Source organism: Anser cygnoides, chromosome 24 (genome assembly GCF_040182565.1).
Source record: "Anser cygnoides isolate HZ-2024a breed goose chromosome 24, Taihu_goose_T2T_genome, whole genome shotgun sequence".
Lineage (NCBI taxonomy): Eukaryota > Metazoa > Chordata > Aves > Anseriformes > Anatidae > Anser > Anser cygnoides.
In genome coordinates this window covers 7,753,307-7,779,208 of record NC_089896.1, presented here as the reverse complement: position 1 = coordinate 7,779,208, position 25,902 = coordinate 7,753,307, and the positions used below count along the sequence as shown (strand labels likewise).

At 44.6% G+C, this 25,902-nt stretch overlaps 1 protein-coding gene and 1 long non-coding RNA gene across 2 annotated transcripts; one reads left to right on the top strand and one right to left on the bottom strand.

Moving 5' to 3' along the window:
• The first annotated feature begins 582 nt into the window (after positions 1–582).
• On the top strand, positions 583–9,420 carry LOC136786903 (uncharacterized). Its single transcript, XR_010826497.1, has 2 exons — positions 583–1,960; positions 6,986–9,420. It is a non-coding gene; the product is annotated as an uncharacterized lncRNA (long non-coding RNA).
• Positions 9,421–13,691: 4,271 nt separating this feature from the next.
• On the bottom strand, positions 13,692–25,874 carry MTFR1L (mitochondrial fission regulator 1 like). The gene is made up of 7 exons (XM_066982655.1): positions 25,737–25,874; positions 25,415–25,541; positions 23,737–23,841; positions 22,929–23,038; positions 21,639–21,850; positions 18,522–18,834; positions 13,692–14,453 (listed from the first exon to the last, which is right to left on the bottom strand). Exons 2-7 carry the CDS (start codon positions 25,427–25,429, stop codon positions 14,348–14,350), a joined length of 861 nt encoding a protein of 286 aa, XP_066838756.1. The 5' UTR covers positions 25,430–25,541; positions 25,737–25,874; the 3' UTR covers positions 13,692–14,347.
• Positions 25,875–25,902: the final 28 nt, after the last annotated feature.

Sequence of the window (25,902 nt, the reverse complement as noted above, 5' to 3'; positions counted from 1 at the left end):
CCCCTAATATTAAGGTTCTTTCCCCCGATGTTGGGGTTCTCACCACATTTCTGGGGTTCCTTCCTGTAATTTGGGGCTTTGCCCCCCGAGTTTTGGGCTGCCACCCCAATTTTGGGGATTCCCCCCCAGTTTTGGGGGTCTGCACTCAATTTTGGAGTTTCACCCTCCTATTTAAGGGTTCTTCCCCCAGTTTTGGGGTTGCCTCCCACAATTCTTAGGTTCCACCCCCCCCCCTAATTTGGGGCTACGCCCCCCCCCTCCCCAATTTTGAGCGGCGCAGAGCACACGGGAAGGCCCCGCGGCGGCAGGAACTGCCCATCCTAATTGGTCCCGTGCCACTTCCGGCTTGGAAGCCAAGCGGCAACGCGAAACTACATTTCCCGGCGTGCTGTGGAAACCAGCGTGGCCGAGCGGCAGCCCGGAGCCCGAAGGCCGCACCTCCCGGCACGCTGCGGGGCGAGCCCCTCCCCGCCGCCTCACCCTGCGGGCGCCCCAGGCACAGCCCGGTGCTTCCCGCCCCGCCGCCCGCCCGCCTTCGCCCCGGCCCGCCCAGCGCCCCCGCGCTGCGGTTCCACACCCGCCCCCCCCCCCCCCGCCGGGAGCTTCCCCTGCTCCAGCCGCTGATCCCAGGGGACGTGGCCTCCCCGCCATCCTCCCCGCCCGCCCCTCCGGGCCCCCCCCCCGCTCCTCCACAAGCAGCCGCTCCCTCCACCCAGACCAGCCCTGGCACACCCGCCCCGAGGAACAGGGCTCCTACCCCCGCTTCCCTCTTCCCCCTCCTCCTTCTTCCCCCTTCCCTCCTCCCCTGGTCCGAGCCTGCAGCCCCCCCCCCGGCAAGGCGGCCCCCCAGCCAAAGGGGTCGTCCACACCCATCACACACCCCCAGCCTGAGACTTGGGGTTAGAAATTAGAGAGCGATTGATTAAGAATGAATATGTACGCAACACTCATTGCTTAACGTGCTACATTTGCGATGTACTGTGCCTGTGCTGCACTTAGGCCTCCAGATAACAGGAGCCCCTGGGACCCCAAGAACCAGATCAAACCAACCTTATGGTTTGGACTGTGACCAAGGGCTCAGAGAGCATACTGATTAGGGAAGCTGAGGCGATTCCAGATAAGAAAGGGTTAAGAATGTAACTATTAAAGGAGAACAGAACATTAGGTGTAGGGCAGGAAACAGATGTACGGACAATGTATCTCAAAATAGGACATATACAGGCAATATATCTCGAACAAGACATTGGAATCCAAGATAAGAAAATAATGAGCAGAAGATTCGAAGAAAAAACAGTCCTTGCGGTTAGGAAGAAAGCTAACTCAGCAGAATCCTGACCAAGGGTGAAAAGTACACTGTGAGGAAGACTTATGGCCTTCCTCTCTGAGACCACCGACGACAGCTCGACGACCCCTGCCCAAGACCACTGAGAGGATCTGCGCAGGCGCAGGACACAAAAAACTGATTAGCATGAGAAGCGAGAGTAGGCGGGGTTAGATAATGAATATGTATAGGCGTTAATAAAATATTAATCACTGTGATGTATAAATTTGGGACGGCTTTTCACTTCGGGATGCACGATAGGCGGAAAGATCCCCCGTGCATCCGGCGCCGTCAATAAAGAATAAATCACTTAAAGAAATTGGATTTATGATCTTTGAATCAATCTGGCGACCCAGATGGGACTTCTTCTCTGTCGGACCGCAGGACCCGCTGGGAACAGGACTCCCTAGGGTACCCCCGGGATTTCCCGGAGGGACTCCTCGACTCAACGGATCACTGCGGAGGCAGACACGGACCCCATCATTGTAAGTGATTATATTCTTTATTTTGGTTTATTTGGTTGACCGGTCAATTGGGGTCGTCTGTAAGTCGGAAAGTAAAAGTTTTCTGCAGGACGGCATTTGGTTTTTTGGAAAGCACTCAGTTGCTGTTGGGAAACAAATAACCTTTGCATGCGAGGTTGGTATTACATTGTGTTTAAATGTGGAACTTGACCTTGGCTATTGTCTTTGGGATTCTGATTGTACTCTTTATAACGTTACTAGGATCTTGGTGTCATTGTGGAAAGCTGCCGGCTTGTATTGTGTAACAAGAAACATTCTGAACTGTAACATGGGGGGGCAGCAGAGTAGTGGGATTCCGAAGAAAAGCCCGTTGGGATGTATCTTGAGTCACTGGAAAGATATAGGGGGATCCCCCGGTGGAACTGAAAATAAGAAAACGTTGATAAAATATTGTAATCAATGGTGGCCACTTTATAAGTTGGATTGTGAGGGAAATGGCCACTGAATGGAACCTTAAATTATAATACTTTACTACAGTTAATGTTGTTTCTAAGGAGAGAAGGAAAGTGGGATGAGGTGTCATACGCAGATATGTTTTTCACTTTGAGAAACCACCCAGAATGGCAGAAGGAGTGTGGAATTAACTTAGCCCCACAGGATCCTTTGATCCTGGCAATAGAAAAGGATATGAAGAAGGAAGGGGCAGGAAAAATGAAAAGATGTTGTTCGGCGTGCAGTATCGGGCAGAGATGTTTGAAATTGAATGAGTCAGAGGAGAGAATGCAGGATTATGTCCTCCCGCCCCAGATAATAGAACGAGGCGTGGGGGCGAGCTCAGGAAACGGCAGAATAGATAAGAAAAATGAGAGTTGGGGGAATGGAGACTTTACCCCGATCACGGCTCGAACCCGAAGTAAGGTCGGGCCCGTTATTCAAGCCCCGTTACGACAGGCTATGGGGGCTAACGGACCAGCTCGGATAAAAGTACCTTTCACAACTGCTGAGTTAGATTCATGGAAGGAAGCTGTGAAAGGATACCGGGATGATCCAGAATCAGTGGCCCGGAGGTTTGAGCTGATTGTAAAGAATTTATATCCCGATTGGAAAGATATAGAGATAATGCTGGCAGCATTATTGGAAACGGAAAAGCAACTGGTAATTAAGAATGCACAAACTCAAGTACAGACCCAGGTAACGTCAGTTTTACCTGGAACTGTGGAGGTATATGTGCTCAGAGTGGACCCAAACTGGGACTATAATGATGAGGGTGATTATAGGTTATTAAAAAATTATCAGGAATGGATTAGGATCGCCTTGGAAAGTGCGATACCAAAGTCTGTAAACTGGTCTAGGTTATATACCATAAAACAGGGGCAAACTGAGACCCCGTCAGAATTTCTCGATCGACTAAGGACAGCAATGCAAAAATTTACAACGATAGACCCCTCTTCTGAGGAAGGTAAAGTCCAGCTAGTATCATTGTTCTTGGGTCAGTCTGCGGACGATATAAGGCGGAAGCTTCAGAAAATGAAAGAGCCGGATGTGAGAGATTTAGAAAGGCTGGTGGAAGAGGCATGGAGGGTATTTAGGAATCGAGAAGGGAATGAGAAACAAAGGCTGGGTAGGGCTATTGCTGCGGCAACTGTTGCGGCCTTACAGAGGCAAGAAGAACCTTTTCGGGGAAAAGGAAGAGGGAATGGGATAAGGGGAAGGTCAGTAAAGCCTCCCCTGAGACCGAATCAGTGTGCATATTGTAGGGAAGTGGGTCATTGGAGAAGGGAATGTCCGAAACAACGGGAGAAGAACAGGTTGATGGTAGCTAGTGTATCTCCCGACCAATGAAGTGGACCGGGGGATTCTACCCTAGCAGATCCGCTGGTTAAAATTAAGCTAGGGAAATCAGGACAGGAAGTGGAGTTTTTAATTGACACAGGAGCGACTTATTCTGTGTTAAACCAGAAACTGATACCAGAGGATGAGGATTTTGTGACGGCGATAGGAGCTACAGGCCAGCACGAGAAAGCCTTTTTCCTAAGGCCTTTAAAATACAAGTTAGGGAAACAGATGGGAATACATAGGTTTTTATATTTACCAGGATCCCCGAAGTCTTTGCTGGGGCGAGATTTACTAGAACAATTAGAAGCGGAAATTGTCTTTGAAAAAGGGAAGGTGGGGTTAAAGGTGAGAGAAGAAAAGCTGATAACCGCGCTAAGCTTAACGCTGATACAAGCAGACCCCATCGGTAAAGTACCTTCGGAGATTTTAGACCAAGTTTACCCAGGAGTCTGGGCTACTGACATCCCTGGGCGAGCCAAAAATGCAGCCCCGATAGTGGTGAGATTAAAGCCAGGGGAAAGGCCAGTTAAGATTAAGCAATATCCCCTAAGATTAGAAGACAGGAAAGGAATTAAGGGGATAGTGGATAAGTTTTTAAAACATGGACTGCTGGTTGAGTGTGAATCTGAATATAATACTCCTATACTACCAATTAAGAAGCCAGATGGGAAGAACTATAGATTAGTGCAGGATTTAAGAGCTATAAATAAGATCACTGAAGATATACACCCTGTGGTAGCCAACCCGTACACATTACTGACTAAATTAAAAGATAATTTAGTTTGGTTTACCGTACTGGATTTAAAAGATGCTTCTTCTGCCTGACTTTAGCCCCAGAAAGTCAGAAGCTTTTTGCTTTTGAATGGGAAAATCCAGACTCAGGACGAAAGGCTCAATTGACCTGGACCGTATTGCCGCAGGGATTCAAAAACAGCCCCACGATTTTTGGGAATCAACTAGCAAAAGAGCTTGAGGTTTGGGAGGCCCCAAACACCGAAGGAGTTCTGCTGCAATACGTTGATGACCTTTTGATAGCCACTGAGAATAGGAGCAGCTGCATGCAATGGACGATAAGTCTCCTTAATTTTCTGGGTTTGAATGGGTATCGAGTCTCTCAACAGAAGGCTCAGCTGATTCAGTCACGTGTAACTTACTTGGGGTTTGAGATTTCAGGGGGACAAAGGGAGTTAGGAACAGAACGGAAAGAAACTATCTGCCGTACCCCAGAACCACAGACCATTAAGGAATTACGAACTTTTCTAGGGATGACAGGTTGGTGCCGTCTATGGATTAATAATTATGGACTAATTGTAAAACCCCTATATGACCTCATCAAGAATAACCAATCAAAATTGGTCTGGACGGGGGAAGCACGGGCTGCCTTTAAGAAGCTTAAATTGGAATTAATGCGAGCACCAGCTTTGGGTCTACCGGACTTGTCTAAACCCTTTTGGTTGTACTCCTATGAGAGACAAGGGATGGCTCTGGGGGTGCTGGCACAGAAGCTGGGCCCCTACAGGAGAGCTGTGGCCTACTTCTCTAAACAACTGGATGAAGTAAGTAAAGGTTGGCCGGGTTGCCTTCGAGCGGTGGCCGCTGTCATCATGAATATACAGGAGGCTCGGAAGTTCACTATGGGACAGAAGATAACCGTGCTGGTATCACACACTGTCTCGGCAGTCTTGGAGCAGAAAGGGGCACACTGGTTATCCCCTCAAAGATTTTTAAAATACCAAGCAATACTGGTGGAGCAAGATGACGTAGAAATTGTGGTTACTAACATTGTGAACCCAGCTTCTTTCCTTAGTAACGCTCCTGACGAGCCAGTGGTCCACGATTGTATCGAAACTATGGAAACTGTGTATTCTAGCCGACCAGATCTCAAGGAGGAGCCCTTGGAAGACGCGGACGAATCATGGTATACTGATGGAAGCAGCTTTGTGAAACAAGGACAACGCAAAGCAGGGTATGCGGTGACGACCACTCAACAGGTAATTGAGTCGAAACCATTACCCCCTGGGACGTCTGCTCAGAAAGCAGAAATAATTGCCCTTACGCGGGCATTGGAACTAGCAGCAGGAAAGAAAGTAAATATCTGGACAGACTCTAAGTATGCATTTGGTGTGGTGCATGCACATGGGGCTATCTGGAAGGAACGAGGATTATTAACGGCCCAAGGAAAACAAATAAAATATGCTGAGGAGATTTTGAAGTTGTTGGAAGCGGTAAAGCACCCAGAGAAGGTGGCTGTTATACATTGCCGGGGACACCAAAAAGGAACCGCTGACTTCGAGGTAGGGAACCGATTGGCTGACCAAGAAGCAAAAAGGGTGGCCGGATTGGCTGAGGCAGAAGCGCTCACTTTAATACCAGACGGTAAAATACAAACTTTAGGTGAAGGACAGGAACCTAGGTACACACGGGAAGATCAAAAGTTAATTGGGGACCTGGGAGGAAAAGCAAGGAGTGATGGATGGGTATACCTGAAAGATAATAGGGTTGTACTACCCTCTAATTTAATATGGCCTATGGTCATGGCAGAACATAATAAGACTCATTGGGGAGCAGACACCTTATATAAAAATCTGAGTCGAGTCTTGGTGGGAAGAAATCTGTATACTACGGTAAAACAAGTAACCCAGCAATGCAGTATTTGTTTGCATCATAACCCTAATACAGAAAATAGGGTAAAGTTCGGAATAATCAGTAAAGGAAACTATCCAGGACAACAATGGCAGATAGATTTTTCAGAACTGCCAAGAAAAGGGGGGTATCGATACTTGTTGGTTTTGACAGATACTTTTTTTCGGGTGGCCGGAGGCTTTTCCCTGTCGAACCAACAAGGCAAGAGAAGTGGTTAAGGTTTTACTGAATGAGATAATACCGCGTTTCGGAATTCCGGCAGCAATGTCCTCGGATAGAGGCTCTCATTTTTGTGCGCAAATAGTTCAAGAAGTAAGTAAGGTCTTAGGGGTAGACTGGCAACTCCATACCCCTTACAGACCACAGGCAAGCGGACAAGTGGAAAAGATGAATCATCTAATCAAACAACAAATAGCCAAAATAGGACAAGAGACTAATTTATCATGGCCTCAGTCTCTCCCTTTGGCTTTACTTAGAATTAGAGTAAAACCACGGACAAAGGAAAATCTAAGCCCTTTTGAAATATTATACGGAAGACCTTATCAGTTTTTGTTCAGCGGGGAGGACCTGACGCAACTGGGGTCGGGATACTTGTGTAATTATTTAATAGGACTCCAAAAACAGTTGGATCAAATATCTAAAGTTGTCTCAGGAACCAGGGCTAGAGGGCTGGACCAACCAATCCACCCCTTTAAACCTGGGGATTATGTGTATGTAAAAGCATTTGCAGGTCGCCCTTTGGAAGAAAAGTGGACGGGACCATACCAGGTGCTGCTGACAACATATACCGCCATCAAGATTAAGGAGCAAACGGCCTGGATCCATTATTCGAGAGTGAAGAAAGCTCCAAAAGCCCCCTGGAAAGTAACGCTGGGTGACGGTGAACTGAAACTAAAGTTCAGTCAAGCGAAATGAAGACACTATGGTCAGGAGTATTTAGTAATGTAGTTAGCAGAAATTTAGTTAACAGAATTGTTTTATTTCTGTGGCTTATAGTTGTAATTGTGATTCAAGAATTGGAAGGTGCTTCTATGATGATAGAGAATGGTGGGTGGCCTTGGTCTGAAGCCGTAACCACAGAGGATAAGAGCAATCATCCTTACTGGCATTGGGAACTAGCCAATGGCAAGTTTCAAAGGTGTTACCAATATGGGAAAAGGCTGAAGACCAGGACCACAGACTAATAATAGATGCACTTAGTATGGCGCAAGATAATGTATCTTTAGCTCTTAGTTGTATACAGGTACAGTTATGGATGCAGGCAACGGCTGCCTTGATCATTAGGGAAGGAAGTGAAGGCATTTTTCCGGCTGAAGTCCGAAAGATTGTTTGGGACAATGCCAATGATTTTGAAAAGAAGTTCCAATCTTGGTGGACTCTGGTAAATTTTACCTATGATCCCATTATTAACATGGCTACTGCCTTTGTGCTTACTATACGTAATGCTACAGTTTATGTTATCCACCCCATTATTGCACTAGGATTAAATCATGACGAAACAGTGCTCTATCCTTTGGAGCATAGAACCTGGGCCCGGATGAAGAACGGGAAATGGCAGTCTGTGAATCTAGAATCATGTGTTACCCGGGAACAACAAGGATTTATTTGTGAAAGCAACACAATTGATGCTCAGGATGTATGTCTTGACACTGAGCAAGGTGTTTGCCACTTCGAAATTCATCCAAATACTAGTCAAAAGACTGTGCTTGTATATATTGGTCAAGGCTGTGTGTGTTTAAGAACTGCTTGTGCTTTTGTAGAAGTAGATAAGGAAAACATAACTCTACCTAGCAAAAATCACTCTAACTTTTGTATTTGTAACTTTGTTAGAATCATTGGGTGTGATTTTTTATATTCAGCACCAGTGGTATCCCACCAGTTGATCAAGTCCAACAACACAATGTATCACAAGTTATTACCCACACCTATTGGGATGAACCTCACGCTAGTGAAGCAATTACTTAAACACCAAGACCTGATCAAAATTTTAAAAGGCATTCAGGAAGATGGAGAGAAGACTTTAATCACTGTCCACCATGATACAAAAGAAATAAACAGAGTTTTGCAAAGAGTAAAACAAGACACAGATCATAGCTGGTGGGACAAACTCTTTGGATGGTCGCCAACTGCAACTGGGATTTTGAACACATTGTGTCACCCAATTATTGTTCTATTGATGTTAGTTGGTATAAGTTTAATATTGTCTTTTGTAATACTTGTTTGGAATTGGAAATTGTTACAACGAATGGCAATATTAGCTTCCCTGATGAGAGTACATGGCAAGGTATTGAGGGATACATATCGTAGAGGCTGGGAAGAAGAATTTTTGTATTCGGAAAGGTCTCTACCGACATAGAGGAAATATAGAAACAAACAAAGGTTCTGTATAAGATTAGTAAGGATAACATTTCATGGGGCTTTGAGGAAATATGGAATAAGTTAGCCTCATGGTTACCCAATTTTCAATAGTTAGAACAAGTTTTTACTGATCTGGTTATGTTATTGGTAGTAGGAATATTTGTATGTATGTTACTGCGATACTGCTAATGATAAGGGCATTCAATGCAAAAGAATTTGCATGGGGAAAAGAAAAGGGGGGATTGATTAGGGAAGCTGAGGCGATTCCAGATAAGAAAGGGTTAAGAATGTAACTATTAAAGGAGAACAGAACATTAGGTGTAGGGCAGGAAACAGATGTACGGACAATGTATCTCGAAATAGGACATATACGGGCAATATATCTCGAACAAGACATTGGAATCCAAGATAAGAAAATAATGAGCAGAAGATTCGAAGAAAAAACAGTCCTTGCGGTTAGGAAGAAAGCTAACTCAGCAGAATCCTGACCAAGGGTGAAAAGTACACTGTGAGGAAGACTTATGGCCTTCCTCTCTGAGACCACCGACCACAGCTCGACGACCCCTGCCCAAGACCACTGAGAGGATCTGCGCAGGCGCAGGACACAAAAAACTGATTAGCATGAGAAGTGAGAGTAGGCGGGGTTAGATAATGAATATGTATAGGCGTTAATAAAATATTAATCACTGTGATGTATAAATTTGGGACGGCTTTTCACTTCGGGATGCACGATAGGCGGAAAGATCCCCCGTGCATCCGGCGCCGTCAATAAAGAATAAATCACTTAAAGAAATTGGATTTATGATCTTTGAATCAATACGCAAGGACACGAAGTGAAAAGTTCAACCCTGATGAAGACGTCTTACTTCATCCTCACAACCCTCAGCGCCGACCACCAGAAGGCACCGCGCAAGCGCAGATGGGAGGAGTTTATGGAAATGACTTCTTGGCGCTAATTATAATACTAAGCTGGGACAGGTTATGCATATGTATAGGCGTACTGGGAAACTTCATGCATATGTAACTCTTTAATGCATACAACCAAAGCAAGTTGCCGCGTTAAGGGTACACGACTATGGTGGGACTACCCCCCCGTGCTGCCCAGCGCTAAATAAACATACTTACTTTACAACCTTACTGATTGTGGAGTCCGTTTCCGCGAATCAAGCCCACGAACGCAGGGCCAAACCTCAGCTCCTGCCCCGTCCGCACCCACTCTGCTACAGAACCTGCACCCATGGACACGGCAGCAGCCATTCACTGTGGCCGCAAACAGTGACAGCAGTGCACGTCAGAAAGCAAACTCTTTATTAACTCATGCGCAGGACTCCTGGGAGGGAAGGACGCTGCAGCGTGGCTCCCTGCCTGTGCTTTCTCCCCTTCCCCTGGGGGGCCCCAGGGTTCAGGTGTCAAGCGGTGTCCCTCCCTCCCGCTTTACTGCACAAACCTCCTCTTGACTGGAATGCATTTGGTGGAGCACCCTGCCAGTGGCAACTCACAAAGACGAATGCCAAAGCATTTTTGTTTGATTGCCTTTTTTTTTTTTTTTTTAAAGTGCTCGGTGATCCAGCTGGAGCTATTTATTGGTTGTGCAGATTGGGTGCCTCACGGATATCACTCTGATTTTTCGGGTGTTTTCACATTCTTCTGGGCACAGTCTAGAAAATAATTACTAGTCAGAGTTAAAATTAAGCAAACGGTCAGACAAAACGTTTTGCATCAAGAGCAAGGAATTCATTTCAAGAATAAGGAGTTTGCTGTAATCCTCAGAAAAGCCTGTGAGAAGAGCCACTGTCTTCTAAAAATGTGGGAACAAAGGGGACTATGAAAGGTGATATGGGGGCAGACAAGCTCAATACTGCTATGATGACTACATACTGGCACGGCTGCTTTTCTGGTTTGCAGCTGTCACACTAATTCCAGATGTTAGCATTTGATTCCTGCAACTTCTGACTATTTCTTCTGTGGATCCATTCTTAGGTTTTCCTAGAAAACAACTAGAAAGATAAGATGGTTCAGGAAACAGGCCAGGACTCCTGTCCCAGAGCAGTCCAACCCTGCCATAAGACTATAGGCAGCTGGGGGAATCAAAAGTTAAAAATATACATGCAAACCTTTGTTCATTTCCCCTCACTTCCTTCATTTTTACTTTGTAATACTGCAGCTCTCTTAAGGAGGGCCACCTGAAAACTACCTGAATTCATCAGCAGGTTGTCAAAAACTTCCAAGCCGTTCCATTCAAATATTAATAATGTTTTTGACCACCTTATTTTCTTTCTGAGCAAAATAAAGAACAGTAATTTAGAAGCTGGCTTGCTGCCCTAAAAAGAGACAGCAACATTGAGAGGCAGCTGTTAGCAGTTCCTGAGATTTCAGAGAGGCCATAAGCCAAGGGGTAGTGCTCAGGGGCTGCCGTTAAGCACGGGTACAAAACTTTGGGTTCTTTGGCCAACAGTTCCGCATTTCCAACCACAAGAGTCCAAGAAGAGCCTTGCCTTTCCGTTTTTCAGAGAATCAATGCAATGCAAATATTCTCTGCCAGCTAATTTCTTGCGCTCTCCATTCTCCTTCACTGCCTGGCCCGTGACACTATATTTATGGCTGTTACACACCAGCAGCCCTATCAAGTGAGCTTGATATATCAGAATCTCCAAAAGCGGTAGATTCACAGGGTTCAGAAGCACGAAACTCTGAGGGCAGTCGCAGCACTGACAGTAACCTGCACGTAATACTGATCAAACAGAAGTTGTTCTTATGACCGCGCTTTCTTCCTTGTCTGAAAATTTTTAACACAAATGAGACAATCTCTAACCGGGCATATATTCAACACTTGGTGCGAGTTTTTTGTGTCTCAGTCATAACTACATTTAAAAAACTGAGTCGGAAAACCAACTGTTTCAAAAATGAGGCTTGCCAGACATAAAGCTTTCCCATACTTTGCCAGAGCCAGTGCTTACCTGGTGTTTGCTTTCTCTTGCTGTTCAGTATGGGCCTAAGGCCTTTTTTATGAGCAAACTAGGAAGGCATCAACTAGATGTGTGCTATGACGTACTGTTTACATAAGATTCAGAAGAAAGCAGAGTGATTAAACACTGGTAAGCGTGAAGCCTCAGGAAAGCATTTTTTATAAGAAAACAGAATTAAGTGTAACCATTGTTTTCATATATGTACGGTCTAGCCAGCATATGTGGTAGACTCATACAACAGACAGGATCTGTGTGCTCTGAAATTTTGCTTTAAAGAAAATAAAATTTTAAAGGAGTATGTTTATAGTACTTTGACTGTTTGGTCATGATTACAGCCTGTGTGACTAAGGCCTTGGCTCTAGTACAGCTGCCAGCGTTTATGTAACATGCTGCTCTTCGGCCTGCTAAATACTTAGAATCTTAGATGTTCAAATTAAGTTTTTTCTAGGACCAGCTCATACCATCTACTTCACATTTGCTGCCTCAAGGAAGTGCTAGGCTCAGCTACCTATCTGGAATCTCAGAACTGCAGTTGTGCCATCCTCTGTACATGACAACTGATGTGTGTGTGTGCATGTTTGTGTAGAGAAATGAAGGGTGGTTCAGATGTTGCTTGTGCATCTGTAGTTCTGAAAGAGACACATTTGCTAGCTGTATGTGAGATCACACCACTTAACTGCTGTTGCCAAGTCCAGCAAAGGTTTAAAACAAGGAATACTGACAAAGACCAGGAATTCCAACATTGCATCTGTTCTGGGTAAATCTGAACTGTAATCTTGAAACTGAATTTGTGGGTTGCTCTTTCATAGGACAGGATGCACCTTGACAGACTGAGATGTGCTGGCAAGTGGTCTCCTCAAGTTCTTAACAGCCACAGGTTGGTGCTAGCAGGATAGAGGTGAAAAGTTGTACAGTGAGCACTCCCAGTCAGCATAAGCACTATAGTCAGTAGTGGTTGAACTGCATGTGGCAGCTGCCCCATCTCACTAACAGCAGTAGTACTTCCTGTATTATGCTTTTACAGCATATTCAACTTAATTCCCTGCTTTTAGATATGTAGCATTTTGTATTTTATCTGTTTGGAAGTGCAGGGGCTAACTGCTCAAAAACCCCAGGGGTCCTAAGCAGCGGAGAACATAGTCCATCTAAGACCCCGATCACACTTCAAAACAACCTACTTTGTTAGAAAAAAAACACACGATCTAAAAAAAAAAAAAAGTTGAGTACATCTAGTTTTTCTTAACCACTGCTTTAACTTTGAAAATGTTGCCATTTTAGATACCTTTGCTTTCCCCTTGGGCTAGAATTTCAGTACAACAGGTCAAACTGGAGTTAGGATATAGTCCAAAAGTTGAGCCGATACTGTCTCTTAAATCCAGCTTGCACGTGGAGCACATTCCAGGAACAGGGACTCGCGGTTATAGTCCCATCTTCTCTGGAGACATACTAATTCCCACCAAATCCTTATCCGAACAATCCTTATTGGTTCAGAGAGAATAATCAGCTTGTGGTTTGCATCTCAGTGGGGAAGAGCTGTTCTTAAAACTGCAGCTGCGTATCCTATAAATAAAACTGATTAAATCTTAAATTCTATTTCTAGTCTCACTCACTCGTTTCCTTTTCAGAGGAAATACAAGCCTCTTCTCTCAGTTTTAAGGTAGGGATGATGATTTAATTTTTCAAAGCCTGAGGGACTGGTGGATTAAGAAAATCATTGGCATCTGGAAACATTCATCTGCAGCACTATCATCTAACACCTCATCTGTAGCAGCTGAAATCTCCCACCCCCCCAGATACAAGGCACCATTTCTGACATGTTTTGGACATGTTAATAACATCAAGGACAACTACTCTCTTTTTAAGGCTTCAGTTTACACAGAGAAAAAATCATACTTTAAATAGAGCGATAAGGAACACTGCAGAGAACGTGTAGCTGAAGGAAACATTTTCAGTCAGTGAGAACTATACCCATAGCCAATGTCAAGAACTGTCTTCCCTTTTCTCTGATGCCAGTTCTTCTGGTGGGTGCTCCATTCTTAGCATTGGTGGTTCAATAAATATACCTTTTGAGTGCCAAATAAAATACATTATCTGAATACAAACTCTTAATGAAATATTAAGTTTACTGGCAATAAATTAAGGCTGTTTTGTCATGCAACTGTGCAGATAATATGTGAGTTAAGAAATACCAAGGACATACTGAATTCAGCCAACAGCCCTTAGACATTACTGGTTTTATCATTGACTTCAGTTTCATCCTACCATCAGGTTAGACAACATTACTGCGAAGACACCTTTTACATCCGTGATTCCACAGCCTCATAAACGCTGAAGACCTAGAAGCATTAATTAGCTTATTCGCGGTAGCTCTGTACCGTACTCAGAACAGAAAGAACTGGATGTGTGACATACATTTATACTGGAAATGGTAACTAGTTATATTGCAACAAAAAGTTTTACGTTAACATGACTTAATTTGAGTAAGCAGAAAGAATATAATCTAGCAGCACTCACTGCACTCTTTAGAAGATCCTTAGCAAAAATCAGCATCAAAATACAGAGGGGAACAAACTTCCATCTTAAAAAAAAAAAAATTAATATAACAAAACGTCAAATCTGAAGGGTCTTTCCTAAGTGTTCAGTGCAGAAAATTTGTAATAAATAAAAGTGGCAAAAGGTTCAATCCTTAGGAAGGCAGCTACTGTGGAAAAAATCTAGGAGCTTAACACTTTTGCTTACAGAGTTTCGTAACAGTAACATCATTTCTCTTTCACGGTTAGATCTTCATCTTTTAGGGCAAACTTTCTTCTCAAAACTTCAGCTATAAGAACAGCAGGGTCTTCCTCCTTCACTGAAGTTCGGTTTCTACATGGAAGACAAACATGCAGTGTATCAGTAAACAGAAGCACCCAAGCTGATCGTTGGCATCTCTGGTGAGATTCTTTAAGCATTTTTCTTCGGCCTTTATCATCACCTTTTGTTACAAATAGAGGAGGTGCTAGAACAACAAAAAGTATACAGATGACAGCCTGCCCTGGGAGATAACAGAAGCCATCCTGCCCCAAAACAGAGAACGGCCGATCTGAAGGAATGTAACTTGTATGTGTCCAGAGCTAATTAGACTGTAGTGGATGAAACAAAGATTGTACAGGTATAGGAACCCAGGGAAAGTTTTGAGTGGGGTCCCTCCTTGGAGGCACCCAGCTCTAGCTGATATACGGGTACCATTAAATTCTTGCCACATTAAATAAGAGTTGACTGCGTGAATTCCAGATGCCTGGGGAGACCCATTCTGCTGGGAAAACAATGGGATCCCCTAGCAGTTTTGGCACCCTAGATGGGACCCTAGGTTACATCACCATCCTGAGCTGCTTGAACTTGGCTATCCAGAGCCTGCATAAAAGGGATTTTTTCCTTTTAGGACCTCCAGGCTGAGTGGCAACAACATGTGAGAGATACTATCCAGAGACTAGGTTGGGTTCAAGTCCCCCCTCATGCCATGGCGGGTTTGAGTCCCTCCCTTGCTACAGCAGCCGGAAACTTAGAGAGTCAAAGGAATTGTGTCTGTGCGTATCTGTGCATATTGGAGTCTAAATGGGGCACCCATCAGCTCACTGGAACTGCCCTCCACAAAGGCGCTATGAAGTCCTACTGGATAAAGTCATGGATGGTGCAAGTCAAACTCTGTGACTGGTGAGGTGAGTGCACTTCCTTTAGCAGAGAGGCTAGAGTCATTGCTCCCAATCCCCAAGAAGAGAAAGAAAGAACTGCAGGAAGACTTACACAGGCTGATCAGCTTAAGATGCAAGCAGTGATTGGAGTCCTCAGAAACTATGGGGAATGTCCCAGAATCAGAGAAAGGGACCCCTTTAGCAAAAGTGTTAGAAAAATGGAGAAAATATTAAAATTATATTAGAATACAAAATTGGGACTGTCAGACTATCAAAGAAGCAGGCTATGACCTTATGTACAGAAGAGTGGCCTTTCTACACTCGGGATGGAGGCTCACAATTGTAGTGATCACTGAATGGGACCTTCGATCATCAGAAATTAACCTTCCTTCGGTATCACATGGAAGATCAGCATTGGTATGTATGGGAAGAGCAGGCAAGAAAACGTCCCACCCAGAGGGAGGCTGAAGACCCTGTGACAAGGTAAAGAGGAAAGGATATTAGGATTGGGATCAGTTTTAACACCTTTGAAGGGCTCCACCTTGCTCATTCCCACAGCCAGTAGGAATGTGTCCCATGGTACCCCACGTTTTACTGAACCATGTGGCAATGGAGGGGGTGGACGAGGAGGCGGAAGGCAATAGATTCCTTCCGGGATACAGGTATGGGCTGGTCAACCACGGAATCCTAGGGACCAAACACTCCGGAGAAGCCAGATGCCTATTTTATGAAAGGATGCTGAAAGGTGTGCACAGCTGTTCTCTAAAACTTGCACTGGTTATAGCCCAAATCTGCAGGACACCCAAGTCCTCTTGAGAGAGCTGTTTATGTCTGATGAGAAAGATAAAATTCTGGCTAAAGATGCGGAAATCGCACAAGTAGGAAGAAATAGGAATCCTTGGGCCCGAATGACCCTAATGGGGACTATAATATTTTGAGGGATAGGGAAGCACGTCAAACAGCCTTGAGAAATTTAGTCAAGACCATGCGAGTGTGTGGAGAAGTAAGGGTGAATTGGGCCAAGGCACAGAAGTGCAGACAAAGGATGGACGAACATCCAAGTGATTTCTGGAGGCAATTATGGCAAGCTTTGCTCAAACATGGGGGGAGATGACCCCCCAGAATTCTAACACCGTCCAAGCCGTAAGTATTTTTGTAGATCAGGATGCCCATGACATTCGTAAATATTTCAATGTATATGCCAGGTTGTCAAGGGGAGAAATTACAGAAGATTCTAAGTGTAGCAATATTGGTTTATGACGAGCAGAAGGAAAAAAACAAAGGTGATAATGATGAAAGAATGAAAGAGAACTAAAGAACAAGAGGCTAATTTATAGGCAGTGGCACTCATGAGGAATTTGCAGGCTAGAAGAAGAAATGGAGAAGTCCAAGGAAGGGGAAAGTTAGGCCATGGATTAGGTCAAGGAAGGGGGACTGGATACAGGGATAGGAAGAATAAGGGAGAGGAGAGAATGCTACTACTGCAGGAATATGGGACATTTGCAGCAGGGGTGCCCACTGTACCAAAGGGCCCCCCATTGACACACACACAGCAATTGAGCAGATGACTACAAAAGCAGCTGGGTGGAGAAAAAACTCAATGACTAGAGCCAGAATGTGATAAAGACAAACTAACCTCAGAGATTGGAATCTACACTCTGTGGAGAACAGAAATAAACTATATGGGACACACAGCTGGCAAAGCGGATGGGCAAGAAACAGAATTCTAGTCAACACTGGAGCTACCCTGTCCTTCTTAAATTTCATCCCCAGAAATGCTGAGACTAGGGAAACTATTTTGACTCATGGAGTGACAGCGGAAAAGAAGAGGTTGAGTAAACCTTTGTTATTAACTCCAGGAAATAAGAGCATTTGGGGAAGATTTGTTCTAGCAGAGGAATCTCCAGCTTGCCTGCTAGGGCAAGACTTGTTGCAGTCACTAGATGTAGAATTAAGATTATCACTGGAAGGATTGGACCTGATAATTATGCGGGACCTTTGGTAAATTGTTGAGAGGGGCCCAGCTATAACATTTGTTGATTTCTTCAGCCCTGTGTGATGAATCCCATCTGGCCCCGTGGACTCATGATTGTTGAACTGATGCAGCTGTTCCCTTACAATTTCAATGACCACAGATGGAAAGTCACTGCTCTCCCAGTCATGGTCCTTCAACTCTGAGGTCCAGGCAGCCCAAGATCTGTCGTTACTGTTAAATACCGAGGAAAAAAAAGCATTAAATGCCTCTGCCTTTTCCTCCTCTTTACTTTTTAGGTATCCGCTCCAAGTATCAGTCTAATGTTTTCCTTTGACCTCCTCTTGCTGTTGACATATCTGAAAAAGCCTTCCTTTTTGTCTGACACCACAGTGGCACCACAGACAAATTTCTCTCATTTGTCTATGTAATGTTTTCTATGCTGAGAATTACATTTCTTTTAAACTGAATTAGGCATAGAAGGTGTGAATAACCATCATGCAATATGTTTTTGGCCAGGAATCTTACTGACACGGCATAATGGGTGGAGAGAGCTTTGGTAATGAAGAATTTGAAAACTGAATTTCATTACTGTGATTTCACATATAAGATGAAGATAGTACAGCTAATGTATTAAAGAAGGTACATTTTCAGCTGGGCAGAATCCTGCCTCAGCCATGCAGCAGTCAGCATATCAGCATCTTGAGGTGTGTTCTCATGATCAGTGTATAAACTCATCATGGGGCAAATGAAAACATACTCTGCCCATGCTCAGAGCTGGGCCCGATGCAAATCAGAGCAAGTCAGGAACATGAGACACTCCACATGTTTAATTCCTGTACAAAAACCTGCAGTTTCCCAACCAGAGACAACTTGGGCCTTCAAACAGCGTAAGCACCAGCACCTGGAACCACTACAAGCAGAGAACAGGAGTGCAGCCCTTGCTCTGAAAGCTGCTTGTACATATAGTTCTGGCTTTCAACTGGGCAAAGCACTCTTTTTTTCAGTTGAACAGGTTGAAATAGCCAAACATCGTGCTAATCGGTTTAAGTTCCCCTCTACTGCTTTCTATCCAAGCAGATAAGCCATCAAAAAGGAAAAAACCAAAAAGCATAAATATTAGCAAGTTCTAGTACAAACAGACATTCCTCTCCCCCCCATGTCATGAGTATACAGCGGCACTAACAAAAAGATAAATGCTACGTCCAATGTCTACAGTGATATGACAGACAAAAAAAAGATGACAAACTTTGAAAGAGAACATACAATCAGAGTAAAAGAAGCACTTACAAGTCTTTGCTCTGCTTCATCCTATGAATGTCTTTAAGAATGCCCATCATGTCTGCAAAACTGCTGGCCTTGGAAAGAGACACAGAATCTTCCTCATCAGGATCCTTTGGTTCCACTTTACAACACTCGGAGGTTGCAGAACAAAGCATGGAGACTGATGGAAGCTCAGGAGTTTCCAGTTCTGCTTCCTCCTCTGTGATATCACTAATGACAAAGGAAGTTGTAGATTGGAAAGAGGGTCCAAAACAAGGTAAAGGAGAAGAAGCATTTGAGCTTCCTGGAGATAATACATCTGGCGTGAATGAAGGAGAAGCTGAAAGAGAAAATACAGGTGGATAGATAAACAAATGCCAACTTATATATCCTTTTTTATTTTTTCTCCAAAACAACAGAATATAATTCTGGAGGCATTATCAGATATCCTCCCCTATATTATTTAAAAAACAAACAAAAAAACACATCATAGTCTCTGTTACCCTCCATGGTTACTCTGCTTCTTAAAACACCATGTGGCAACACAAGATCTTCTCCAGTAATTTTTATACCACCAACTCACCCTATGTATCTCTATTCCTATTGTGCTCATCACTGTATCACCCCTGCAGTTCAAATACTGCACCCAGTCCCTGAAGAAGTCAGATAATGTTTACTGTTTCCATTTTTACAGACAAGTAATGGACAAACAGAGATTTAGCTGCTGCTCAGGATCACAGGTGGAACCTGTGTCAGAACGTAGATCAAAATTGCCTTAATTATTCTCTTCTTGCTCTTCACCGCTATGAAAACAGCTTTCGTTTACTTTCATGCTCCCTCATCCCCATACCATTATGACTGGTGTGAATGCAGAGCTGGTTCAAAAGCTCTGGCACTTTACACTAGATGTTCAGAGCAATTTGCTGTGACTACAGGCAGTTTTGACCTTACTTGCTTTCCATCACCACCTGTAAAATGAGAATACCATTCACCTGCTTCAAAGGAAAAATGAGACTACTTTGCTCGTGTTGTTAAATGCCATCAGGATAAAAACATCTCTATAAATTCCAAGTGTTATGAAATGAAAATGAGTTAGATATTTATTACATAAAACGGGGGGGGGGGGGGGCGGGGGGGGTGCGGAATAAACCCAAAATGTTCTTAGCCTCAACAGTACACTTGCAGATAGTTATTAATTGCCCATTAGGGGATTTCTCTGACAGTATAAAATAAAGCAGATTGCACAATACTTCTTTTCTGACATCAATCTTTCTAAAATTAGCCTGCTAAATAGTTCAGATTATTGAGCTACAGCTAGGCCCTAAACCGTACCTCCCCATTACTGACTTAGAAGATACTAAGTCAGTAAGAACTATTCTCACAATATAGGGGGAGTAAAACAACAGAATTTGCCCTGTTCTTTATTCCAATTGCTTTGTCCGTGTGATCTTGCATAAAGGGGGAAGAGGAAATACGCATCTTCTCTGAAGCAGACATCTGCAATGCCCTGTTTTACAATTATTCCCTGCAGAGTTGAGGACAATGTGGCTCCCTTGCCTCCAGTGGCTTCATTTAACCATGCTGCTCTAAGAGTGGAAGCATGTGGCATACAGGATCCAGTGTATTATTACAGAACTGAAGGTGACGGGAAACACAAGCACAGGAAGACCAGTATACTCTGCATGTATTACCTCACAATAGTATTTTCCCATGGCAGTGAAAGGATCCTCAGAAGAAATACCTAATTTCATCTAAATACAACTTCACATGCTAAAACACTGTCTATTCTCAGGTGGTGATCTATACATTCATAGTAACATTATCAAATAGATTCATAGAATCCACTGACAATCACACAGAACTGAAAAAGTTTCTCATATAGAAACCACCACTCCAACTAAATCAAACAGAACTCTGTTCCACATTCAAATGCTTTTATGTCTCGTGGATAATTGGACTAAATATAAGCAGTCAATAAAGTTGCAAGTGCCTTAGGGCTACAGTAATCAGATAGCCACGCTGTATTTCACAGATCATGAGATTTGGTCCCATGCACACACTCTGTATGCATTGTGGCTCTGAGTAGCAATTTGGGAATTTAAAAAAATATTTGCTTTCATATATAGGGTAAAGAAAGTTTCTTCAGCTACTATTACCAACCACAAGCAGGAATTAAGCCTCGTGACATCATTTCAAGTATCACACAATCCTGTTTTGTTTTCTGAAGTACCAGGAAAATTACAGATCCTTCTTTTGCTCTGGAAAACAGCCATAACACATCTGTCATCTTGGTCACTGGCCAAAGAACTCTGCATACATGGAATGCAGCCCTTAAGAAAACTGCCGTCAATAAGATTTAAATCACTGTAAGTTTGCAGAACTGTTCATTTTTCAATGTTTTTTGAGTTCTGAGATCAACAACTCTGTCTTCTGACTACTCCATAAATAAAGATACCAAAGCATTTTTGGCTTCACTAGCTTCCACAATCTAAAATAGCCACTGTAGCAGTGACCTTTGTAGAACTACCAGGATTTGGATTCTACCAAGCATCTTCATATTTCAAGAGCTGAGTATACAGGGAAGGCCATGAAAGGAAGAGAAGGATGAACTGTTTCTTCATAGTTTTGTTTTGTGGCTAAAACATGAATTTTAGCTGCATACAAATTTACTAAAGTAAATAAATAAATCAGTTCAGCCAGGCTCTTCCCCAAGTACTTTATTTGTTATGTATATGACACTACCATGTTTATAAAAGAAACAAGCACTGTCGTCTCACTCCTACCCAAATCAAGATGTAGCCCTCACACTCATGGCCAACTTGGAGCAGGAACGGCAAGAATACACCACATATTTTCACGAAACAAGGCATTTGAAATGAGACAGCCTCCAGATCAAATGAAGCAAATGCAGTCACAAAGCAACACCTGGTATTTCTTAAAGACAAGCAGGACTCTTGCAACAAAACAAACACCTAGACAAAGAACCAGCACTGAGTTGGCACCAAAGATGGCATCCTGCCAACAAGAGTGACAGTTCTGCTAAAATAAAAACAAGCAAGTCTGTTCTGTATGGAGGAAATAACATGGTTCTCTAACTCAGCCCTTCTTGTTCAAAAGCAACAACAAAACTCATTGTGTTCCTACCTGACTCTGCAGCAACGATTTTAGCTATCTGACTTCGAAGGTGACTCAGCTCATCCTGGAGCTCTGTTGTTCGGCTCAGTGCTGGTAAACCAGGTTTTTTCAAGGCAAGCAGCTTCTCTCCCTGCTTCCTCAGGTTGGGGACTGAAGCATTTCGCTGTATAACAGTGAAGGGACTCGGCTTCCATTTGTGCTTCAGAGGGCGCGTGTCGCTTCTACAGGACAAAAAAATGTTGATCACTGACAAAGTCCAGTGAAAATGTTTGTCATTTCTCTGCCTCCACCTCAGGACAGCAAAACACTTCAACACAATGAATTAAGCCTCTGCACCACTATGTTCTACACACAGTTGTTTAGGTAGGCTGCACCACTGTATGTGCTGCTTCTCCACATTACAAGGAACACAAAGTCAAAGAAATCGTGGCCAAGTGACAGAAGAATTGGTGAAAGGCTGCAGGGACAAAAGTCAGGGTGTGCTCACAGAGTTACAAGTCACTTCCCGCCTGCTAACTGTCTCCATACTGAGGAGCAGGCTGGATGCAGATGGGCAAGTGTCACTTACCCATTAACTTCTGCCTTTGATTTCAAAAGTATCTTTCACAAGATACAAAAAGTATCACAGCACAAAAGTTCAATTGACCAGAACCAAACTCCTGGGGCAGAATGTTTCAGTCCCAGGATAACTGGGACTAATTTTTGGTGGTGCCCAGTGCCAGGACAAGAGGCAACAGCTACAAACTGGAACACAAGAGGTTCCGTCTAACCACCAGGAAGCACCTCTTTACTGTGCAGGTGACAGAGCATTGGAATAAGCTGCCCAGAGAGGTTGTAGAGTCACCCTCCTTGCAGATCTTCAAAAGCCAACTGGACATGGTCCTGCGCAACTTGCTCTGGGCATCCCTTCTTGAGGAGAGGGGTTGGACTAGACGACCTACAGAGGCCCATTCCAAACTCAACCATTCTGTGATTCTGTGAACTCAACGCTTCAACTTTCTAGGCTGAAAATAACACAAGTCAGTTGGTTACTCTGCCCAGATCTTTCAGTGAGTAAAACATGGCATGACTCAGCTCTTAGTACTCTTAGCACTTCCTGTGAATTCCTCCCAGGGTCCTTTGTCCAAATTATTTTTCCTGTCTCTTGGGAAAAATACCTTTCAACAGGCATTGCATCAGATCTCAAGAGGACTGTAGGTTGCAAGCATTTGATCAATTACTGGACTATGCTAGGCAAAATAAACCAGCTCATAAAAAAAAAAAAAAAAAAAGATCAGCAGACACAAAGAGGAAACCAACCTGACCCTAGCATATGTCTCTTCATCATCTGCTGCTATCCACCCAATGTCTGCCAAGGTTGGGACTGGAGGGACATCATTTAAATAGAGCTCTGAAACATTTGGTAGAACCTAAAAAGAAGAAAATTACAGTAAGTTAACAGTGGCCCTGTTTCCTGAAGCCGCCCCAGATTTGCTACACTGGCCATTAGAGACTTTCTCCTCTTCACCAGGCCAGCAGTTGCATCTGCCAGATGCGTGACAGAAACACCATTTAGCTTACAGAAATGCAGTGCTTCAGTGTGTTGGCTTACGTGTGTGTTCCTGGGGGCGCTGGTGTTACTGTGCTCTTTGGGACTGAATAGGAAGGCAGCAAATGGGTACCTGATACAGCTTAACACACTGCCAAGGCCACGCGCAACACTTTGCCATTACAAATCCCAGCACTGGCCTTGAGCTTAAACAGTGATGCAAGCATTTCCATATAAACCTTGTTTTACCTGCAGCTGCTGGAGGTCACAAAACAAAGCAGTGTTTCAGCAACATGTTTCTGTCTCTTCTAGCTATCATCTCTCTAACTCTGTGCACAGACAATATTTTAGGAGGTATTTTCCTCAATGTTTGCCAATGATCAGTTACAAGCACAGGATTTACAAAAAAGAAATAGTAAATTCTTAAAAATTAAATACACTGCTACATAAAAGGTTTTGTAAGTACTAGTCTACAGACGCATTTGATTCACAGCACTGCAGCTCATGACAGTGCCTCGTCTGGCTCAAGAATGGCAGCTTCCTACACGCAATCACCAAATTCCTTATGAGTCTACTTACCTCGAAGGTTGCTCTGGGACAGGGTTTTAAAGGAAGGTTTGACCCAATCCTCCTGACAACGCTGCGTGTTGAGCCATGGGGTTTGTTCTGCCAAATGGGGATTGTCTACAAGAAGCCATGTTATATTATTAACATTTCAAGTCACCCGTCCTTTTTAAAATCTATTAAATTGGAAATCATCACATGCAATCTGATCTCTCATTTTTTATTTGTTGAGAGATACTTTTAATTTGGAACCCACAAATAGTTTAGGTCCTAATTCCATAACACTGTGTTTTAGCCTAACATAAATGACAGCCAGCCAGTTACTAGGGAGTATTTTAAGCACGGGTGTACTATTTTCAGGACTGAAAACTAAAAGCACTCGGTAACAGACACTGAGTTACAAATTAAACTATGTGGAAAGGAGGAAAACGTTATCATGTGAATAACCCAGAAGAAAAATTAAATCAGAAGAAAAGTCTCATTTAAAGGAACACCTTCACTTTCATGATCCTTGAAAGTAACCCGCACTGATAAAACCGTGAATTTTTCCTGGACAATGGCAAAGCATTAAGTCTATTCAATGCCTATTGTCCTGGTTTCAGTTAGGATAGAGTTAATTTTCCTCCTAGTAGCTTGTATGGTGCTGTGTTTGGGATTTAGGATGAGAATAATGTTGATATCACACTGATGTTTTAATTGTTGCAGAGCAGTGCTTACACTAAGCCAAGGACTTTTCAGCTTCTCGCTCTGTCCTGCCAGCGAGCAGGCTGGGGATGCAGCAGGAGCTGGGAGGGGACAGACCCAGGACAGCTGACCCAAACTGGCCAACGGGGACAGCATTCCATACTGGTATTCCATAACCAGTATGGTATTCCATACCATCTGACGTCATGCTAAACAATATTATAGATGGGCTGGCCCAGGTGGGGGGCCGGCTGCTCGGGGATAGGCTGGGCATCGGTCAGCGGGTGGAGAGCAATTGCGTTGTGCATCACTTGTTTGTACACACTATTAGTACACACTATTAGTAGTAGTACTATTATTACTATTATTTTCCTTTCTTTTCTGTCCTAATAAACTATCTTTATCTCAACCCACAGGCTTTCATTTTTTTTCTGATTCTCTCCCCCATCCCTGAGAGGGAGGGGGAAGGGTGAGCAAACGGCTGCGTGGTGCTGAGCTGCCGGCCAGGTTAAACCACACCACCTATCTACACTGGGTGCTAATCAGAACAGTCTTGGCAAGCATCTTCAGAAACAGATAATATTTTAGCAATCTCTGGTTACTAATGGAACAGATTCAAGAGCAAAGCTCTGCCCCTGTGACTGTTCTCCCCTCTGCCATTCTTACAGCTTTGCCACTGGCCTTCTGACAAGACACAGCACGAGACCGGGCAGCAAACACTACAGTGACAGACTGGAATCCAAAGAGCTTATTTTGCTCAGTCCACCAAGTCCACCAAGTCCATTAAAGAACTTACTGCTAGAGTTTGTTACGTACACAAAGCCTGAGTGTCGGTCTCAACGCAATAGTCACATAGTTACATTTAACGCTCCTTAGCACGTATTTTAAATTCAGTGTCGGAAGGGGAAGCGCGCTGACCACGGCGTCGGCCTCGGGGAGGCCGCGTGGGAAAGCAGCCCCGGCGGCGCCCGTCGGGCTGAGGAGCGCGGTCTGGGGGCAGCCTGCTTACGGAATCAGCTGCCATCTCGGGCACCGGCAACTCGCCCCCGGGACGGGCTCACGGCAGGGTGCTGCGGGTCCCGCGGACGCGAACCGGCTTCATCGTACGCCGCTGCGGGCCGCGCCGGGGCTTCTCCCTGGAAGACAGGCGCGACTTTGCTGCGGACCGGGCCGCCCGCAGAGCCGATCCGCGAGAGGCGGGGCCGGGCCGGGCCGAGCGAGTCGCCGGCGCCCCGCCGAGCTCGGCCGGCCCGGCCCGGCCCCGCCCCCGCTGCCCGAGGAGGCCGCCGGACCCGCGGCGCGCCCCGCTCCCCCCGCCCCCCCGGCCGTACCTGAGAGGCGGCGGCGCCGCGCGGCCCCGCTGCCGGCCCCTCCGTCGGCCCCTCCGCCGCCGCGGCCCGGAAGCAGAGCTCGCCCCGCGCCCTTCCGCCGCGGGCCCCCCGCATGCGCCGCGGCCGGGCCCCCGCCCCTCCCCGCCCGCCGCCCCGGAGGAGGCAA